The sequence below is a fragment of the Notolepis coatsorum genome (genome assembly GCF_963971535.1).
Source record: "Notolepis coatsorum genome assembly, chromosome: 7".
NCBI lineage: Eukaryota > Metazoa > Chordata > Actinopteri > Aulopiformes > Paralepididae > Notolepis > Notolepis coatsorum.
Window position 1 is genome coordinate 134,149,178 of NC_140171.1, and position 20,475 is coordinate 134,169,652.

Consider the following 20,475-nt stretch of genomic DNA (forward strand, 5'->3'; position numbering starts at 1 on the left):
ATTAAATATTGTTTTCCTCCCCTTAACACATCCAGCGCCGGAAACGGCTTACGACGTGTTTCAAGTTCATGCTAATTCTGCCATTCCACGGCGTACAACGTTATTGAGATCATATTTAATTTTTTCGCCATGTTATTCATAATTCCCTCACGGAGCCTGGTCTGATGCAGTGGGAGCTTGCACAACTCTGCAACGCTTCAATACTGCCGCCTGGTGGATGATCGGCGAGTTACCAAACCGGAAATGGATGAGTCGATCTCGGTGCGTCTGGGAAATGCGTCCGGCACTCACATAGTGTCGCGGGACTCAAGACACACACCGTGTATATGGATTGCTGCCATAACTCAATAATCGACATGATTTGGGCTGTTATTATTATTATACAAACCGGAAATGGATCGACTCGATCGCCGTCAAATAAGTGGGATCTTTTTGCTCCAGTCTCATCTGCCAACGGTAAGAGTACGCTGACGTCATTTTCAAGGCGATTGTACATTTCTTTGTTTACAAACCAACTGATCAATAAATCAACCCATACTACATAAAGCATTTACTGACGATCACAGACTTATAAATTACCCCCCCCCCCCCCGTTCATCCGCGCATGATGAGTCATAACGTTTAGGATCGTATTCAGTTGGATTTTTTAATATAGCGTGTATCACGAATAAACTGCAATCGATAATCTATATTATGCGTTTAGGCCTATAACTAGCATTCTATGAATTACTGCAGAAAACGATAAAAACATATTTATATTCTAGACGGTATTTTCGTATGAATGTATGAATGAAAAAGTATAACGTTTCCACATCCTGAACGATAGATATTGTTGAATGGGCCATAGTAATGTCAATTTAGCAATACAATTAAAAAAGTTATAGCCCTGCAAAAAGGTGAACATCTCCATAGACTTAGAGTGGTGGCAGAGAGTGGTATAAGATGCTCAAATTGCGTGGCAGGGAATGTGTTAAAAATCCTCTTTGCATAAAAAAAACTGTTCTTTGATGTCTCATCTCTCTGATGTTGACAGATACAGTATGGTACATCTTTGTGGTGACTTTGTTACTTTGTCTGTTCTGTTTAGGAGAGGCTGAGATTAGCTATAAAAAGTACAGGTAACCTATTGGTAAGTATTGTTCCTATAGTGACTGATCATCCATAGCAACACTACTATCACCGACATCTAAGAAGGGAGATCCCCCCCTTGAACGGCACTTCTAAGGTTTCTCTCCACATTTCCTGTGATGCTTTTTTCCTATTGCTAGGTTTTTAGTGAGTTTTTCCTTAACTTCGCTGGGGTATGTCTGGGAGTGTTGCATTTATCTCTTTTACATGTTATTTTGGATTTCATGGTGTTTTTTTGTTTTGTTCTTGATTTATTGTGATGTTTCTTCTTGACTTTTGTGTCCGGCCCATGGGTACATTGACCCTTTCACGACCACACTACCAAAGGGTTAACCCTTTCACTGCGACGATACAGAAGGTTAACCCTTTCACTGCCACACGACAAAGGGTTATTATCCCTTTCACTACCACACTACAGACGGTTAACCAAAAAATGTATTTGATTTGATTTGATTAGTGTGATAATGAGCGTCTCTCTCTCTCTCTCTCTCCCCAGGCGAGCCAGAGTTTAAGTACATTGGGAACATGCACGGGAACGAGGCCGTCGGCAGGGAGCTGATCATCAACCTGGCCCAGTACCTGTGTAACCAGTACCAGCAGGGCAACGACACCATCATCCAGCTGGTCCACAACACGCGCATCCACCTCATGCCCTCCATGAACCCCGACGGCTTCGAGAAGGCTGCCTCACAGGTACCGTCTGTACGTTATACACACCCTGACCCACAAACACACATTTGAAATGCTTTATTTATGTCCACATAAATACAAAGTACATTGAGGACATAAACACTTAACAGTGCAATTAGCTCATTGGGAGTCATTCAATTACGTCGTTTGTGACTGTGCAGCACCCATCGTACACATACAATATTGACACAGATGACACACACACACACACACGCACACGCACACACACGCACACGCACACGCACACGCACACGCACACGCACACGCACACACATGCACCTGACCAGGATAGCATCAGACAGCTTAAGCTTTCGAGGCAATACACAATGACCTAGTTCACCATGTTCTCCGTTAACACTTTCACTACCACACTACCAAAGGGTTAACCCTTTCACTGCGACAATACAGAATGTTAACCCTTTCACTACCACACTACATAATGGTTAACCCTTTCACTACCACACTACAGAGATGGTTAACTATATGTGGTAGTGAAAGGTTAACATTCTGTAGTGTGGTAGTGAAAGGGTTAACACTACTCCCGACTAAGTCTCCTCCGGCTCGCCCCTCTGTAAATTCCCATTCCCACAAGGAATCCGTAGCAATAGCCTGCATGTCTGACAACAATTATGATGATAACATCATGAGCCTAAATAGATTAAACAGATTAGTTTCGACACCGTTCATGCAATCTTTGTCTGCCCTAACCCCCCCTCCCCTCCTAGCGAGGGTGGCGGAGAGGAGGAGCCTTGCTAAGCTCCAGGCCATCAGGGAAAACCCCTCCCACCCACTATACACAGACTTGGCTGACAGGAGGAGCATGTTGAGTGCTAGGCTCACACTACCTAAATGCACCACTGAACGGCACAGGAAGTCCTTCATTCCAACAGCCATCAGACGTTACAATGCATCACTGTGCCTCACAGAGTGACAGTTACCATCTTCCTGGACTCTTACTTTTGAAACAGCACTGTGCAATATTACACCTACTGTAGACCTCAGTATATTTTACTGCATTTATTTACTGTATATTTTAATCCATTTTTATTCTATTTTATTCTACTCTTATCTTAGGCAATTTGATTTGTTTTGTTATTCTTATTCGTGACCTGTCCTGTCTTAAATGTTTAATGTTGAGCGATTTGCAGTGTCAAATTTCCCTCGGGATAATAAAAGTATTTCTATTCTATTCTATTCTATCCTTCTGTCTGTCATCTCGTGACGTTGCCGCTCAGCCCGGAGAGATCAAGGACTGGTTTGTGGGCCGCAGCAACGCGCAGGGGGTGGACCTGAACCGCAACTTCCCCGACCTGGACCGCATCATCTACATCAACGAGAAGGAGGGCGGAGCCAACAACCACCTGCTGCAGAACATGAAGAAGGCTGTGGATGAAAACACCAAGGTTATATAAACCCACTTATTATAAGTAGGGATATTATCGGCCTACCGATATTGGCATTAAAATGTAATATCGGAAATTATCGGTCTCGGTTTTAATTTTTTTTTTTATTATTATTATTATTATTATTATTATTATTATTATTATTATTATTATTATTATTATTATTATTATTATTATTATTATTATTATTATTATTATTATTATTATTATTATTATTATTATTATTATTATTATTATTATTATTATTTTTATTTTTTACATTTATTTAACCTTTATTTACCCAGGCAGCGTCTATTCTTATCCTAACGGATTTATGCTTCCGCTTTCGCGTTTTGCAAATCTGATTGGCCACTGCCGTTTCTGGTGCGATCTGATTGGCCACTGATGTTTCTGGTCATGTGACATGTGCGTCCAATCGCGTGATGCGCCCATTTCCGCCTCGACCAGCAGCAAACTACCTAACGCCTAGTTTATCACTGGTTAAGCTTAGGCGACTTTTTCGAAGTTGGTTAAGGTTAGAGTTTGGAATCAGGGCTGGCGTTCTATCGCCCTGCTCTAAGACAAACTCTAACCTTAACCAACTTCGAAAGAGTGCCTAAGCTTAACCGGCGAAAGAACTTGCCGTCACACGATTGGCGCGACCAGAAACTTCAGTGGCCAATCAGAGTGCAAAACGTGAACGCGGAAGCATAAATCCGTTAGGATAAGAATAGACGCACCCAGGCAAGCAAGTAAGAACAAATTCTTATTTTATTTATTGTGAAAAGTATGCATAATGTTGTGTTTTTGGGGGGGGAAACCCTGCATATATCCGTATCGGTTGATATCGGTATAGGAAATTAAGAGTTGGACAATATCGGTATATCGGATATCGGTAAAAAAGCCAATATCGAACATCCCTAATTATAAGACTTTAAACCCGCCCTCTTTCCTCGATCCTCCAATCACAACTGTTGCTTCCCTTGAAACAAAAATGTAGATATAAACATACTGGACATAATCGTGGTCTTTACACTTTATACGGCTATGGAATGTAACGGTATGTATATATGCAGTATGTATGTATATACAGTATGTCCGGCAGCGTGGCTACACGAGTAGAGCTCCGGACTCATGATTGGAAGATCATCGGTTCGAGCCCCGGTCAAGGCCGTTGTCGGAAAGTGGTGTTGTTGTCCAGCAGGGGGCACTGTATAAACCCTCACCTACCTGTGGGGTTGTGTGTTTGCTTAGAGAGTAGGACAGTTTCTTGTAAATTGTTCTGGTCGCTATATATATGTGTGCTTAGCAAGGTCTGTGGCTAGCACTCGTCGAAAGACTTGTCTTCCCTCATCATGAAGAAGACTGTGTTCTTCTTGCAATAGTAAGAGTGAACCTTTTTTATCTGAGGGGGTTGTGTGTATTCTGTTACGTTTGGGAAACATGGCATCGAGTCCACAACCTGGTTAGAGTGTTAGCCTACAGAAGTAATCATATATGTAGCTTGTACCGAGGTCTTTGACCCTCTCTTTAAACGTCTGTGTTTTTCTTTACTTGGTGAAGTACATAAACACGGGTGACGTGTTCGCACATGAGCCTAAGGCCTTGTATGTAAAACCCGTTCGCAAACGAGTTTATCGTCTGTGGCTGGCGTGCAGATGGTTGAGCTTATCCTAGTGGATATATGCTTTTCATGTAGCATGCTAGGTAAACTGGTATCATCGCTGCTTGTTTGTTTTCATCGTATCCGGGGTGTGGGGTCATGAGGGGGTGAACTGATAAACCCCTCCCCCCCTTTTTTTCTGATTGGCCAGGGGGTTGGACCTCCTGTCCTTCGGTCTTCCTGTGACGCTGTTGGGTCAGCGCGTCACACTCCGTCACAGGGTAGGGAGAGGGGGGGGGGGGGGAAGGGAGTTCCCTGGTCCCACGCCATATTTGGGCAGGTGGGTCACGGAATTCCCCCCGCCATAGAGTACATCACTGGATGCGTTTCTATTGGTCGTGAGACTTCCGTGAGTTTTTTTCAGGCTCCGTGTTGTGGACCGCTGTTATTGTCAAGATTGGGTTATGCAGTGCGTGAAAACTTTGTTTTCTGCTCTGCGTTCTGTTACATATGTATTGAGCTTTTGGTCACGTAGCTCAATGTATATATCTTTTCAATTATTACTCACGTGGGAGGTCTCTCTGGCCGGTTCCCTGTCTCCTCTCTTTTATACAGAGCAGGGTTAAAGAGCTTCCTGCCGCTCATCCCAGGCGGCTTGGAGGGAATGTTATCTGGGTTCTTGTTAGGATTACCATTGATGTGTTTTGGGTCTCGACGTGTACATAGTGCTGGCCCTGGGTGCTTCTGTGTGGGACCACGCATGGGCTGGCGCGCCTTGGTTGCTCATCATGGAAACAGCGTTTTTTATGGAGCAACTAGGATGGAGATTTTTATCTCTTCCGAGCGCCAGTGTACTAGGTTAGTCTCGACGAATTCTCGCTCATCTCTGGGGGGAGATGACGGAATAGATCAAAGCATTGGTGGAGGGGTCTCATGCCCATGGGGTGGGCCACCAAGCGCGGTGCATTCATGTTCTGACCGTCTTGGTGGCGCCCTCTGTGATGTTTTAGATCGACACGCGTACCTACCCCCCTCTTAGGACTGGGGATGGTGGCGTGATTAGGACACGGGACTGGTTCTGGTCGCGCCGGACCAGGTCGGTTAACCCGTTGTCCGCCGGGGCGCAGATCTGCTGTTCTGGTACGCTGAAGGACTTTGTGCTTTTTCGGGGGAAAAATGCCGGGTTGGCCCGGGCGTTGCAGGGTTTGATGTTATGGAGGTGTGTTCGTGGTTATGTCACTGCGTGTTATCCTTCACTGTTGCTTGGTCCATATTGTGTTGTACCTTGCGCTGTGCTAAGGAGCCTGGTCCTTCTCCATTCTTTTTCGCCCATCTCTTCCCCTGCTTGGCAGGGCTGGGAGGGGGCTGTCGAGGTGGTTCTTTTGTACCCCTCTGGCATCCCTGCGTACGTCCCGGTCCGCCGGGCCCAGGTCCGGACTCATTCTCGTCGACCTGTTGGCCAGGGTTAACCCCTTCTTGAGAACTGAAACACTTGTACTGCTGTATAGCCGGTGTATACGCGCAGTTGTGTTTTCTGAGTTTTTCTTGGGGGGGTTAAGGGAACAACCGCCTCCTGTTAAACTAAACATAGGGAGGTGGTTGGTTCCCCGGTGTGTTGATAGCGGAGTCGACTCTCGGGTTAGGCCGGGCTTGACCCCGTCTGCCTGCGAGTGTGACCCCGCACTTTTCATGACGTCTGCCAATCATGTCAGCCTTCTCTGCCTCTCTAGGGCAGGGGTTCCCAAACTTTTCAGGCCGGGGCCCAGAAAATACGGCGTCAGAGAGCCGCGGCCCAATGCACATCGTCTGGCTTTTTATTTTAATTTTTTTTGCCAGGCGACCGATTTTTTAAGCCAAATATCACTTCAATCTTATTAAGTTAGTTCAAGTTAGTTATTCATTTATATGTGCTATTTATGAGAGGGCTAACTTGTTGCAAAATAATAATGATAATAATAATAGCCTCATTAAAATACTATTGTTGCTTCGGTTGTTTATCTGTTATTTAGTTTGAAATGTTCGTTGAAATAAGTAGATTTTTCGTTTTTGTTTATTTATTAAGTTAATATAAAACCATATAGTCACATTTTAGAATACAATAGAATAGAATTTTAGAATACAACTAGAAACACTGTCCTGGCCTGCTTTTAAGTTCAGTGGCCTGACAAAAAAAAAGAAAAAAAAAAGAAAAATGTTTATTTTTATTTTTATTTTTTTTAATCATCTCGCGGCCCACCCGTGGCTGCTCGCGGCCCACCTTTGGGTCGCGACCCCGACTTTGGGAACCACTGCTCTAGGGGGTCGGGTTTTTGTGGAGGCTGCGACATGGTGCACCGAACGCCCCTTCCGCCGGGGTGCTGTTCTCAGTAGACCCCTTAGGCGCCTGTCTAGTCCGCAGTGCTCCGGGCACAGGTCGAGTTATGCTTTTGACCTGTTGCCAGGATTGAGGGATCAACCTCTTTGGGGGTTGTCTCCCCGGTGCGCTGCCTGGCCCCACTGTGTTGTGGGGGTGTAGCCTCTGTGGAGTGCTTCAGGGCGGCGTGCTGTAGGGGGGAAGGGCCTGCGAAGTCCCACGATCTGCTCACCCTGTGCGTTTGAGTTGCTAAACCCTCTTCGCACAGTCGGATCCGATTCCCTCCCGTCCCACTCTAGGGGGGTCCGGGGGCTTGAGTCCTCCCCGGTTCTGATGGTTGTGGGGGGCCTCAGCGGGTACATTTGTCGAGCTTCCGCTCTGCTCAGCTCCTGTGTTCCACTACGAGCAGAGCGTAAGCTATACGATAATATAACATACGGTTATCCTATAACCACAGTTTTGAGGCAATGGTTCATGCATGCAAGATATGTGATATATGGAACCGGTACATCCAAATAAAAGGACAGTACATTACAATTGTCTTGAGCACTTTTATAATAATCAGTATAATACAGTAATTGAATTGCCTCGTGTGACTAACTGATGTGTTCCATTCCTAGTTGGCCCCAGAGACCAAGGCAGTGATCCACTGGATTATGGACATTCCCTTCGTACTGTCAGCCAACCTGCATGGAGGAGACGTGGTGGCCAACTACCCCTATGATGAGACCCGCACTGGTATACACACACACACACACACACACACACACACACACACACACACACACACACACACACACACACACACACACACACACACACACACACACACACACACACACACACACTCACTCACATACATTGTTTCTGTCCCGTCGTCCCCCCCCCCACCCCCCCGATTTGGCTCATTAAATCTGAAGTAAACTAATGCTGAATTTGGTCTTTTTATACGACAGAAGCAAAGCAAGTTTGACCAGATTTTGCAAATGTCACCAGTTTCATTTAAACGCGACAGAAATCACCTCATCCAGTGTTGTCTAGAAACGTCTCTCTCTGCTGTACACAAGCCAAAAGACACAAGTATTTACTCAGGCAAAATCTGTAGCCTGTATTTTCACTCCTCTATTTAAACACTGTCCTCATCCCATGTCCTCCTCCTCCTCCTCCTCCTCCTCCTCCTCCTCCTCCTCCTCCTCCTCCTCCTCCTTCAAGGTTCCACTCACGAGTACAGTGCCAGTCCCGACGACGTCGTGTTCAAGTCTCTGGCGCGGGCCTACTCCATGTACAACCCCGTCATGTCCGACCCACACCGCCCTCCCTGCCGCAAGAACGACGACGACACCAGCTTCACCGACGGCATCACGAACGGAGGGGCGTGGTACAGCGTACCCGGGGGTGAGACGAAAACCCCTCTGTGTTCTGTTCAAACACTTTAACCCTTTCACTGCCACACTACAGACGGTTAACCTTTCACTACCACACTACAGACAGTTAACCCTTCATTACCACACTACAGAAGGTTAACCCTTTCACTACCACACTACAGACGGTTAACCTTTCACTACCACATTACAGAAGGTTAGCCCTTTCACTACCAAGTTTCAAGTTTCTTTAATAGTTGTCATACAGAAGTACAGAATACTTTTATACAAAATGCTTCTTACTGTTACGCTCCAGAGACTGTGCAAGACAAGATAAGTATGAAATAAAATAACATAGTAAAATTAGAAGTAAAAAAAATGAGGTCACAGTGTTCAGTTTAGACATATGTACAATGTTCGATGCAGAATAGACGTAACTGAGTTACCATATAATATACAATACTGTGCAGTGTACTAATATACAATACTATATAGTGCAAGGCAGAAATGGGATGAGGTGCAATTTAGGTACAATTTACAGTAGGTGTACGAGTTGTAGTGCAAATCCTTTATCAATAAATATAAAGTGTAAAGTGTGTTTGTGTGATCTAAAGTGTGGAGAGTGGGTGCTGCAGTGTGTTGTTTGTTTGAGTGAGTGTGTGCGTGTGGGTGTGTGTGCTGTGTGCATTTGATGGTTGTTGCATAGTGTTTATTGTTCGTTTAGCAGCCTGATGGCCTGGGGATAGAAGCTTCTTCTGAGTCTTTCTGTGCTCGCCTTAAGACTCCGGTATCGCTTGCCTGACCGCAGCAGTTCAAAGAGGCAGTTGTTCGGGTGGCTCGAGTCCTTAATAATTCTCTTAGCCTTCCCCTTGCACCGCTTGTTGTAAATGTTCTGGAGGGTGGGAAGCCCCCCTCCAATTGTGCGTTCGGCTGAACGTGTCACTCTTTGTAGTCTGCTACGGTCTTGTGCAGTGCTATTCCCAAACCAGGAGGTGATGTTGCCGGTCAGGATGCTCTCTATTGTACATGAGTAGAAGTTCCTAAGGATCTTCTGACTGACTTGGAACTTCCTTAGGCGCCTGAGGAAGTAGAGGCGTTGTCGTGCCTTCTTCACAACACTGTCAATGTGTGTGGTCCATGTCAAGTCCTCGGATATGTGGGCTCCGAGGTACTTGAAACTGTTCACTCTCTCAACCGGTGCCCCGTCGATGCTGAGGGGGCTGTAGTCCTTGACCCCCGACCTCCTGAAGTCCACAATCATCTCTTTTGTTTTGCTGACGTTCAGGGAGAGGCAGTTCTCCTGACACCACTGTGACAGGTTCTCTACCTCTTCCAGGTAGGCCCTTTCGTCGTTGGCAGAGATCAGGCCCACCACTACTGTGTCATCAGCAAATTTGATGATGGTGTTGTTGTTCCGCTGTGCTACGCAGTCATGTGTGTACAGGGAGTAGAGGAGGGGGCTCAGAACACAGCCCTGGGGGCACTGGCGTAACTCTCTCTCAATGTGTGCCGGGGACAGATTTGGGGGCGTGGCGAGTGACGTCGATGGGGGGGGGGGGTTAGGGCCCGTAGCCGCATTTCTGCAGACCCCTCTCTGATTGGTTGAACTCTATTTCTGCAGACCCCTCTCTGATTGGTTGAGCGAAGCCCCTCTCTGATTGGTTGAGCGTGCGCATGCGCATGAGCCGCGACAAGCTCCTCCAGAAACTCCTCCAGAAACTCCGTTAAGCTCCAGAGAGAGAGGCTGAAAACCCACAGTTCTTGCCCGACGGATGGGAGCGAATCCCGGATCCGAGGTTTCTGATGACTACCCCCAAAACACGGAGGTTGCGAACGCAATTTATACGCATGGAAGTATTGATTACGCCATAACGAATCATTAAAAAAATATACCGTTAACTGGAATATGTTGTGTGTGTGCCTTTCTGAATATGATTTGGGAGGGTTATAATAGAAGAAAGACAGTGTAAACAATATAACGTTATGTGAATAAACCGCGAAATAATAACTAATTCCTTGGTCAATAGAAGTCTCTGTGATACTTTCTGAATATGATTTGGGAGGGTTATAATAGAAGAAAGACAGTGTAAACAATATAACGTTATGTGAATAAACCGCGAAATAATAACTAATTCCTTGGTCAATAGAAGTCTCTGTGATACTTTCTGAATATGATTTGGGAGGGTTATAATAGAAGAAAGACAGTGTAAACAATATAACGTTATGTGAATAAACCGCGAAATAATAACTAATTCCTTGGTCAATAGAAGTCTCTGTGATACTTTCTGAATATGATTTGGGAGGGTTATAATAGAAGAAAGACAGTGTAAACAATATAACGTTATGTGAATAAACCGCGAAATAATAACTAATTCCTTGGTCAATAGAAGTCTCTGTGATACTTTCTGAATATGATTTGGGAGGGTTATAATAGAAGAAAGACAGTGTAAACAATATGTTTGACGTATTTTAACACACACCTAGGCTGACGACCCGAGCTATTATTATGCAAAGACAAGTATTTTAGCGAGTGGGTACTTGGCCCTTGCAGGGCAAGAATGCGACCCCCATCTACTGCTCTTTGCATAATAATAGAACAGGTAGTCAGACTCAGCTCTTTGGACGGTAAAACGTGGGGGGGACACCTTCCGCCGTCCCCGGCATCAAATACGCCCCTGCCTGGGGGGCCCCTATGTTGAGCGTGATGGATGAGGAGGTGCAGTTGCCTGCTCTTACCACCTGGGGTCTGCCCGTCAGGAAGTCCAAGACCCACTGGCAGAGGTCATAGTTCAAGCCCAGGTCCCTGAGCTTGGCTATGAGTTTGGAGGGGACTATGGTATTGAATGCTGAGCTGTAGTCGATGAACAGCATTCTCACATAGTTCCCCTGCCTCTTGTCCACACTACAGAAGGTTAACCTTTCACTACCACACTACAGAAGGTTAACCTTTCACTACCACACTACAGAAGGTTAACCTTTCACTACCACACTACAGAAGGTTAACCCTTTCACTACCACACTACAGAAGGTTAACCTTTCACTACCACACTACAGAAGGTTAACCCTTTCACTACCACCAGTGCCGTCTGGGAGAAATGCGAGGCCCTGTGCGAGATTTAAACGCGAGGCCCCCCCCCCCCCCCCCCCCCTAAAGGTAAAAATTATTAAATTATTATAATTTTTTTTTTGCATACAGTCAACGTATTCTTAAATAATAGCACTGCCCGAGGCTGGGCATACAGTCAACATATTAGCGCTGCCCGAGGGGGGGGGGGGGGGGGGGTGTGTGTGTGTGTGTGTGCATGTATGTGTCTAGGTGTGTGTGGGGGGGGGGGGGTGTATGTGTGTGCATGCATGTGTCTAGGTGTGAGTGTATATATTGTCTGTGTGTGAGGCCACATTCCAGACATCACCCCGTGGCACACACCCACACACCCCTGCTAACCCACCGAAGGGCGGGACGCAGGGGAGGTCCCAGACCTCAGAACCGCCTGGGAGACAGAACCCCCAGTCATGTCCATGAGGTAAAACCTAACTAAGAGATCCAGCCAACGTGTAGCAAAGGGCAATGCCCTCGCACAACCAATGTGACGGCCAAGAGAGAGACTCCAAGAGAGAGAGAGCGAGCAAGAGAGAGAGAGCGAGCAAGAGAGAGCGAGCAAGAGAGAGAGCACGAGAGAGAGCGCGAGAGAGAGAGAGAGAGCGCGAGAGAGAGAGCGCGAGAGAGAGAGAGAGCGCGAGAGAGAGAGCGCGAGAGAGAGAGCGCGAGAGAGCGCGAGAGAGAGTGCGAGAGAGCGCGAGAGAGAGAGAGAGAGAGAGAGAGAGAGAGAGAGAGAGAGAGAGAGAGAGAGAGAGAGAGAGAGAGAGAGAGAGAGAGATATCTCCATGGTGGGAATAGAATAGAGTGCATTAAAAACTCACCAAACGTCCAAGAGGAAGGAGACAACCGTGGAGTTGACGAAGTTCACCAGTCCATATTGTCCCCCCCGTTGGGATTAACTTGGGATTCTGTTCTCACTGTTTATCTGCCACACGTTAGCACTCGATAACGTAGCTAACGCTAGCTAGCTAGGTTAGCTAACGCTAGTTAGCTGTCCCTGACTTTAGCTACTAGCCGACATGGCTAGCCCGACTGAACCACACGTTAGCACTCGATAACGTAGCTAAAGCTAACTAGCTGTCCCTGCCTTTAGCTAAGCCGACATGGCTAGCCTGACTGAACTTTCTAACATGCAACAACTTTCATCTTCAGTCCATCTGACGAATGACCGTCCTCTTCGTCTTGGCATAACCTCCAATGCTGCAACGCGCTCTCGTGGAAATAGTCAGACGCACGCCGGCCGCCTGTACCTTACCTGTAACCCCTCCCCTCGTTGAAACCAATAGTATATCTGCTGCAGGAGCCGCAGAGCTCCAATAGTGTATCTGCAGAGCCACAGAGCTCCAATAGTATATCTGCAGAGCCGCAGAGCCCGGAACAAGTCAGACACATTCTACAAACGTGTCTAATGTGAAATATATAAGCATGTAAGCAAAACTAGGTCTGTGATGAAAAAGGGCCTCGCGGGAAGGGGGGCCTCGCAAAATAAAAAAATAAAATTAAAATAAATAATAATAATAAAAAATGTATTTAAAAAAAAAATTGCGAGGCCCCCCTTCCCGCGAGGCCCTGTGCGAACCGCACTGCTCGCACACGCCCCTGAGGCGGCCCTGACTACCCACACTACAGAAGGTTAACCTTTCACTACCACACTACAGAAGGTTAACCTTTCACTACCACACTACAGACGGTTAACCTTTCACTACCACACTACAGACGGTTAACCTTTCACTACCACACTACAGAAGGTTAACCCTTTCACTACCACACTACAGAAGGTTAACCTTTCACTACCACACTACAGACGGTTAACCCTTTCACTACCACACTACAGACGGTTAACCTTTCACTACCCACACTACAGAATGTTAACCCTTTCACTACCACACTACAGAAGGTTAACCTTTCACTACCACACTACAGACGGTTAACTCTTTCACAACCACACTACATAATGTTAACCTTTCACTACCACACTACAGACAGTTAACCCTTTCACAACCACACTACAGAAGGTTAACCCTTTCACTACCACACTTCAGAAGGTTAATCCTTTCACTACCACATTACAGAAGGTTAACCTTTCACTACCACACTACAGAAGGTTAACCTTTCACTACCACACTACCAAAGGGTTAGCTATTTCACTGCGACACTACAGACGGTTAACCCTTGTCACCGCCACACGACAAAGGGTTAAGGCATATAAAATGTGCAGAACGAGGTACGGCTGGGTGGTGCAGCGGACATTGCGGGGCGGCGTGGCTCAGGGGGTAGAGCGGGGCGTCCAATGATCTGAAGGGTTGGTGGTTTGAATCCCGCTCAAGCCCATGTCCATCCCATTGCCGTTGTGTCCTTGGGCAAGACACTTAACCTACTTGCCTTGTATGAATGTGTATGCATGTGAATGAATGTTGGTGGTGGTCGGTATGCGATGATTATTCGCCACGCTTCCGTGAGTCTGCCTCAGGGCAGCTCTGGCTGCAATTGTAGCTTACCACCACCGGTATGACTGTGTATGAACGAATAATGGACTCTGTGAAGCGCTCTGAGTCAGAGAAGAGCGCTATATAAATCCAATCCATTATTATTATTATTATTATTATTGCACTCGTCACCAACACAAGAGACACCGGGTTCGACTCCGGCTGTCTGCGTTGCCTCCGGCTTGGGCCGGCCGTCATACTAACTCAATTGGCAGAGTTAGCGGGAAGTCGATGGGTGGTAATCTGTACGTTGTGGACAGCGACTCCTACAGGTCGGTTGGGGACGCCTGCACAGCAGAGACAGGAAATGGTGGGGTAGTGTGAGCCTCCCACATGTTACACCTCGCCAATGAGAGTCCGCGCTGGCAGGTGAAAAGATGTGACAGGCTGCCTCCTCGTGTACTGGAGGGGGAGACGTGATGCAAGGCTTCTATCCTCCCTACAACCGGCCAGTGGGGGGCATATGCAAGCAACGTTCAAGGACAGGGGAGGGAAGAATTGGCACATTGGAATTGGGAATGGGAGAAAAATAGAAAAAGAGGAGAAAAAGTGGATAAAAAAAATTTGCTGAACATAGTTGAATTCACAGAACATATACAATTATTTATTTGTATTTGAAACAGAGATTTATTTGACAAATATAGTATGTTATTTAGGAAAATACCCCTTTAATCAACCTCTCTCTCTCTCTCGCTCTCTCTCTCTCTCTCTCGTCTCTCTCTCTCTCTCTCTCTCTCTCTCTCTCTCTCTCTCTCTCTCTCTCTCTCTCTCTCTCTCTCTCTCTCTCTCACAGGAATGCAGGATTTCAACTACCTGAGCAGCAACTGTTTTGAGATAACACTGGAGCTGAGCTGCGACAAGTTCCCAGTGAGGAAAACCTGAAGAGCTACTGGGACCAGAACCGAGACTCTCTGGTCAACTACATTGGACAGGTCAGCCAATCAGAACACACTGGAGCTACAATCATTAACTAAACAGCCAATCAGAACACACTGGAGCTACACTCACTGACTAAACAGCCAATCAGAACACACTGGAGCTACACTCACTAACTAAACAGCCAATCAGAACACACTGGAACTACACTCACTAATTAAACCGTCAATCAGAAACACCACTAGAGCTACACTCACTGACTAAACAGCCAATTGGCAACACACTCAAGGTTCGTTCACTAACTAAACAGCCAATCAGAACACACTGGAGCTACACTCACTGACTAAACAGCCAATCAGAACACACTAGAGCTACACTCAAGTTTCATGTTTCAAGTTTCTTTAATAGTTTGTCATACAGAAGTACAGAATACTTTTATACAAAATGCTTCTTACTGTTACGCTCCAGAGACTGTGCTAGACAAGATAAGTATGAAATAAAATAAAGTAGCATGTAAAAAGAAGTAAAAATAGAGGTCACAGTGTTCAGTATAGACATATGTACAATGTTCGATGCAGACTAGAAGTAACTGAGTTACCATACAATATACAATATACTATGCAATATACTAATATACAATACTATATAGTGCAAAGCAGAAATGGGATGAGGTACAATTTAGGTACTCACTGACTAAACAGCCAATCAGAACACACTGGAGCTACACTCACTGACTAAACAGCCAATCAGAACACACTGGAGCTACACTCACTGACTAAACAGCCAATCACAACACACTAGAGCTACACTCACTGACTAAACAGCCAATCAGAACACACTGGAGCTACAATCACTAACTAAACAGCCAATCACAACACACTAGAGCTACACTCACTGACTAAACAGCCAATCACAACACACTAGAGCTACACTCACTAACTAAACAGCCAATCAGAACACACTAGAGCTACTATCACTAACTAAACAGCCAATCAGAACACACTAGAGCTACACTCACTGACTAAACAGCCAATCAGAACACACTAGAGCTACACTCACTAACTAAACAGCCAATCAGAACACACTAGAGCTATACTCACTAACTAAACAGCCAATCACAACACACTAGAGCTACACTCACTAACTAAACAGCCAATCAGAACACACTGGAGCTACACTCACTAACTAAACTGCCAATCGGAACACACTGGAGCTACAATCACTAACTAAACAGCCAATCAGAACACACTGGAGCTACACTCACTAACTAAACAGCCAATCAGAACACACTGGAGCTACACTCACTAACTAAACAGCCAATCAGAACACACTGGAGATTACGTTCACTAACTAAACAGCCAATCAGAACACACTGGAGCTACAATCACTAACTAAATAGCCAATCAGAACACACTGGAGCTACACTCACTAATTAAACAGCCAATCAGAACACACTGGAGCTACAATCACTAACTAAATAGCCAATCAGAACACACTGGAGCTACACTCACTAATTAAACAGCCAATCAGAACACACTGGAGGTTACGTTCACTAACTAAACAGCCAATCAGAACACACTGGAGCTACAATCACTAACTAAATAGCCAATCAGAACACACTAGAGCTATACTCACTAACTAAACTGCCAATCAGAACACACTGGAGCTACACTCACTAATTAAACAGCCAATCAGAACACACTGGAGCTACACTCACTAACTAAACAGCCAATCGGCAACACACTCAAGATTCGTTCACTAACTAAACAGCCAATCAGAACACACTGGAGCTACGTTCACTAACTAAACAAACATTTCATTCATTTCATTTATGCACCAGATGTGGTTATTTACATCTGTATTGTAGCTTGTTTATGTAGCTTGGGATTAAGCTAGTCAGTGGTGGTAGTGATGATGATGATAATAATGTGTGTGTGTGTGTGTGTGTGTGTGTTCGTAGGTTCACCGTGGGGTGAAGGGGTTTGTGCGTGACCTCCAGGGCAACCCCATCTTCAATGCCTCAGTCTCTGTGGAGGGAATCGACCATGACATGACCACAGGTACCACTACCACCCTTCAACTTTGACCGACTGTGGTCCAGTGTTATACATTATAATGCCACCCTCTGGTGGAAGTCTTAAGGTACTACAATTGATAATTCATCATTTTGCTACATCATCAGTTACAGTGAGTGAACAATCATCACTATCACTGACTATCATTTGAGTGCAATGTTTTTTGTTGACTGATTTATTTTTACTATATTGACAAGATTATTTGTCTACACCCCTGTGCCTCAACTAGAGCCGCTATCAGTTCTATCTTTAATCTTATCAAGTGTTCAGTTGTTATCACTATCAGCTCTATATTTAATCTTTCAAAATGTTCAGTTGCTATCGCATGCACTCATCTGTGTTTCACTACACACATGGGTGCATGCTTACCAACTGGTCGCCTGTTTTTAATGCAACATGCAACACTACTATCACCGACATCTAAGAAGGGAGATCCCCCCTTGAATTGGCCCTTCTAAGGTTTCTCTCCTCCACATTGCCTGTGGTGCATTTTTTCCTATTGTTAGGTTTTAGTGAGTTTTTCCCTTACCTTCGCGTGGGGTACGTCTGGGAGTGTTGCATGCATGCATGCATTTATTATTTATTTTGAGTTTATTATAACTTTCTGGACCTTATGGTATTCTTGTTTTTTCTTGACTTACTGTGTTTTTTCTTCTTTACTTGTTTAAAGAAGACGTGTCTCTGTTAAGCACTTTGAGTTGCACTCCGTGTATGAAAGGTGCTATATAAATGAAGATTATTATTATTATTATTATTACAGCTAAAGATGGAGACTATTGGCGCTTGCTGGCCCCAGGAAACTACAAGGTAGCAGCCTCTGCCCCAGGGTACCTGACCGTCATTAAGAAGGTGGCTGTGTCCTTCAGCCCTGCAGTCAGGGTAAGACTGTCTCTATACCGAGGCCTTGTACATACCGGAACTCTCGCTTTGAATACATTTTGTGCGTAGAACTGTCAAACCATAACTGGTTTCCAAACTGATGGGTGTGTGTGTCTTTGTGTGTCTTTGTGTGTGTGTGTGTGTGTGTGTGTGTGTGTGGTGCGCGTGTGTGTGTGTGTGCGCACGCACGTGTGCGCTCTATTGTGTGTGTGTGTTTAGAGGCTGTGTGTTTTGATATGGACATTTTGACTTGTTACACAAATTCCACACAAATTCCTTGCTTTTACTGATGAACTAACGTTATACCTCTCTCCTTTTCCTTCTCTCCCTTCTCTCTATCTTTCTCTCTCTGTGCATCTCTGTCTGTCTGTGTGTGTGTCTCTCTCTCTCTCTCTCTCTCTCTCTCTCTCTCTCTCTCTCTCTCTCTCTCTCTCTCTCTCTCTCTCTCTCTCTCTCTGTATCTCTCCATCTCTCTGTCTCTGTCTGTCTCTCTCTTTGTGCCTCACTTTCTCTGTGTATCTCTCTCCATTTCTCATCTCTCTGTATCTCTCTCATCTCTCTGTATCTCTCTCCATTTCTCATCTCTCTGTATCTCTCTCTCATCTCTCTGTATCTCTCTCATCTCTCTGTATCTCTCTCCATTTCTCATCTCTCTGTATCTCTCTCTCATCTCTCTGTATCTCTCTCATCTCTCTGTATCTCTCTCCATTTCTCATCTCTCTGTATCTCTCTCTCATCTCTCTGTATCTCTCTCCATCTCTCATCTAACTCTCTGTATCTCTTTCTCCATCTCTCATCTCATTTTCTCTTTCTCTCGCTCATCTCTCTCTCTCTCTCTCTCTCTCTCGCTCTCTCTCTCTCTCTCCATCTCTCTCTCTCTCTCAGGTGGACTTTGAGCTGGAGTCTCTTATGGAGAGGAAGGAGGAGGAGAAGGAGGAGCTTATGGACTGGTGGAAGATGATGTCAGAGACATTGAACTTCTAAAGCGTACGACTCGCCAAAGGGAGTGTCCACATATCGATGTAATATTTCCAACGTTCTGTGTGCCCGCCCACCTGTAAAGAATATATTGTCTCTCATTTGTTCTCTATTTGATCTTTATTTAATGGGTTATAATTGTTTATTATTGTAATGGGTTGCCTCATACTCCTGTAGATTTCCTGACACCCTAATATATATACTGCACACACGCGTGCACCCCCACCCACACACTTAAGGAACTTCCAGGCAGTTTGGTGGCTGTGAAATCATGGTCCATTCCTGTGGGTATGGTGTTTTTTATCGTACTTGTAATCTGTAACCACAGCACCTATCTATATAGCTAATGAGTGACTGAGTAATTATGTATGTGTGTTGACATTATATCACATAGCACTATTCATAATTAAGCCTTCTTCTTCTTCCTGTTTTAAATGTACACATACACACACACACACACACACACACACACACGTACACAATAAGACAGACACTTAATCCCCCTAAGTACCCACAACATACATCTCTCTCTCTCTCTCTCTCTCTCTCTCTCTCTCTCTCTCTCTCTCTCTCTCTCTCTCTCTCTCTCTCTCTCTCTCTCTCTCTCTCTCTCTCTCTCTCTCTCAGAGACAGTGTATACAAGCTTGTTTCCATGTTTGTTATTGATGTTGAGGAATATGTTTTTGTTTAATACATTTTTTAACTGAATGCGACACAATTTTGATTATTAGCATAAGACGAATGACCATAATATATACTGTACTGATGAACTAGGTATAACGACCAAGACAAGGGTTTTTGTAACAATAAAATAAGACCAAAACCAGGCCATATCTGCTATGACACTCCGTCCCCTGAAGCCTGTTCTTCGCCCCAAAGCCATTACTCTGTAAGCACACTACACAGGGAACACTCGAGTACTGTATGAAAGCAGTAGTGTACACTACGATGACGGTATATAGCATATCATCCAAGAAGAGAAGAGATTCTTGAGCCGATTTTGCAGAGTGGATACTGGACTGGATGAAGGCAGAGTACCAGGTCGCAGACTAGAGAGGGATTTTGATGAATGTAAAAGGTATATAAGCAGTTATACATATACAAGATTTACTTGTAAAAGAAGAAAAAACAATAAAATTCCACCTTCATGTTGTCAGTTTTGCTTGGTTGTGTCTTTTATTTCAATCCATCTACCGCGGTGCGTGCAGCATACTGTACTCAGAACCAGGGGTGTAAAGTACTTGAGTAATTGTACTTTGTTACAATACTTAAGTACTGTTTTGGGGGATTTGTACTTTACTCTAGTATTATTAGGTTTGTATACTTGTACTTTTACTCAATTACATTTCAGAGAAAAAAAAACATACTTGTTACTCCTTACATTTAAAATGCAGACCTACAAAGTACAAAGTACAAATCTCGCAGGTCCAACTATTTGAATTCGTATATTTCTCTGGCCAAACTCACCTGGTGCAATGTGTAGTTAAAATGAACACTTGGCCCACGGTGGAATGAGTTTGAGACCCCTGGTCTATCCCTTGCAATAAAAAAGGTTTTTACTTTT

General features: G+C 45.0%; 1 protein-coding gene across 1 annotated transcript in view; it reads left to right on the plus strand.

Moving 5' to 3' along the window:
• The window catches only part of cpe (carboxypeptidase E), a 58,234-nt gene extending 38,167 nt beyond the window's left edge, over positions 1–20,067 (plus strand). The window contains 9 exon segments of the mRNA XM_084317848.1: positions 1,625–1,821; positions 3,054–3,221; positions 7,777–7,894; positions 8,369–8,551; positions 14,897–14,968; positions 14,971–15,035; positions 16,940–17,039; positions 17,815–17,933; positions 18,819–20,067. Of these exon segments, the coding sequence (XP_084173974.1) occupies positions 1,625–1,821; positions 3,054–3,221; positions 7,777–7,894; positions 8,369–8,551; positions 14,897–14,968; positions 14,971–15,035; positions 16,940–17,039; positions 17,815–17,933; positions 18,819–18,917 (1,121 nt within the window). The 3' untranslated portion in view covers positions 18,918–20,067.
• The last annotated feature ends 408 nt before the right edge of the window (positions 20,068–20,475 follow it).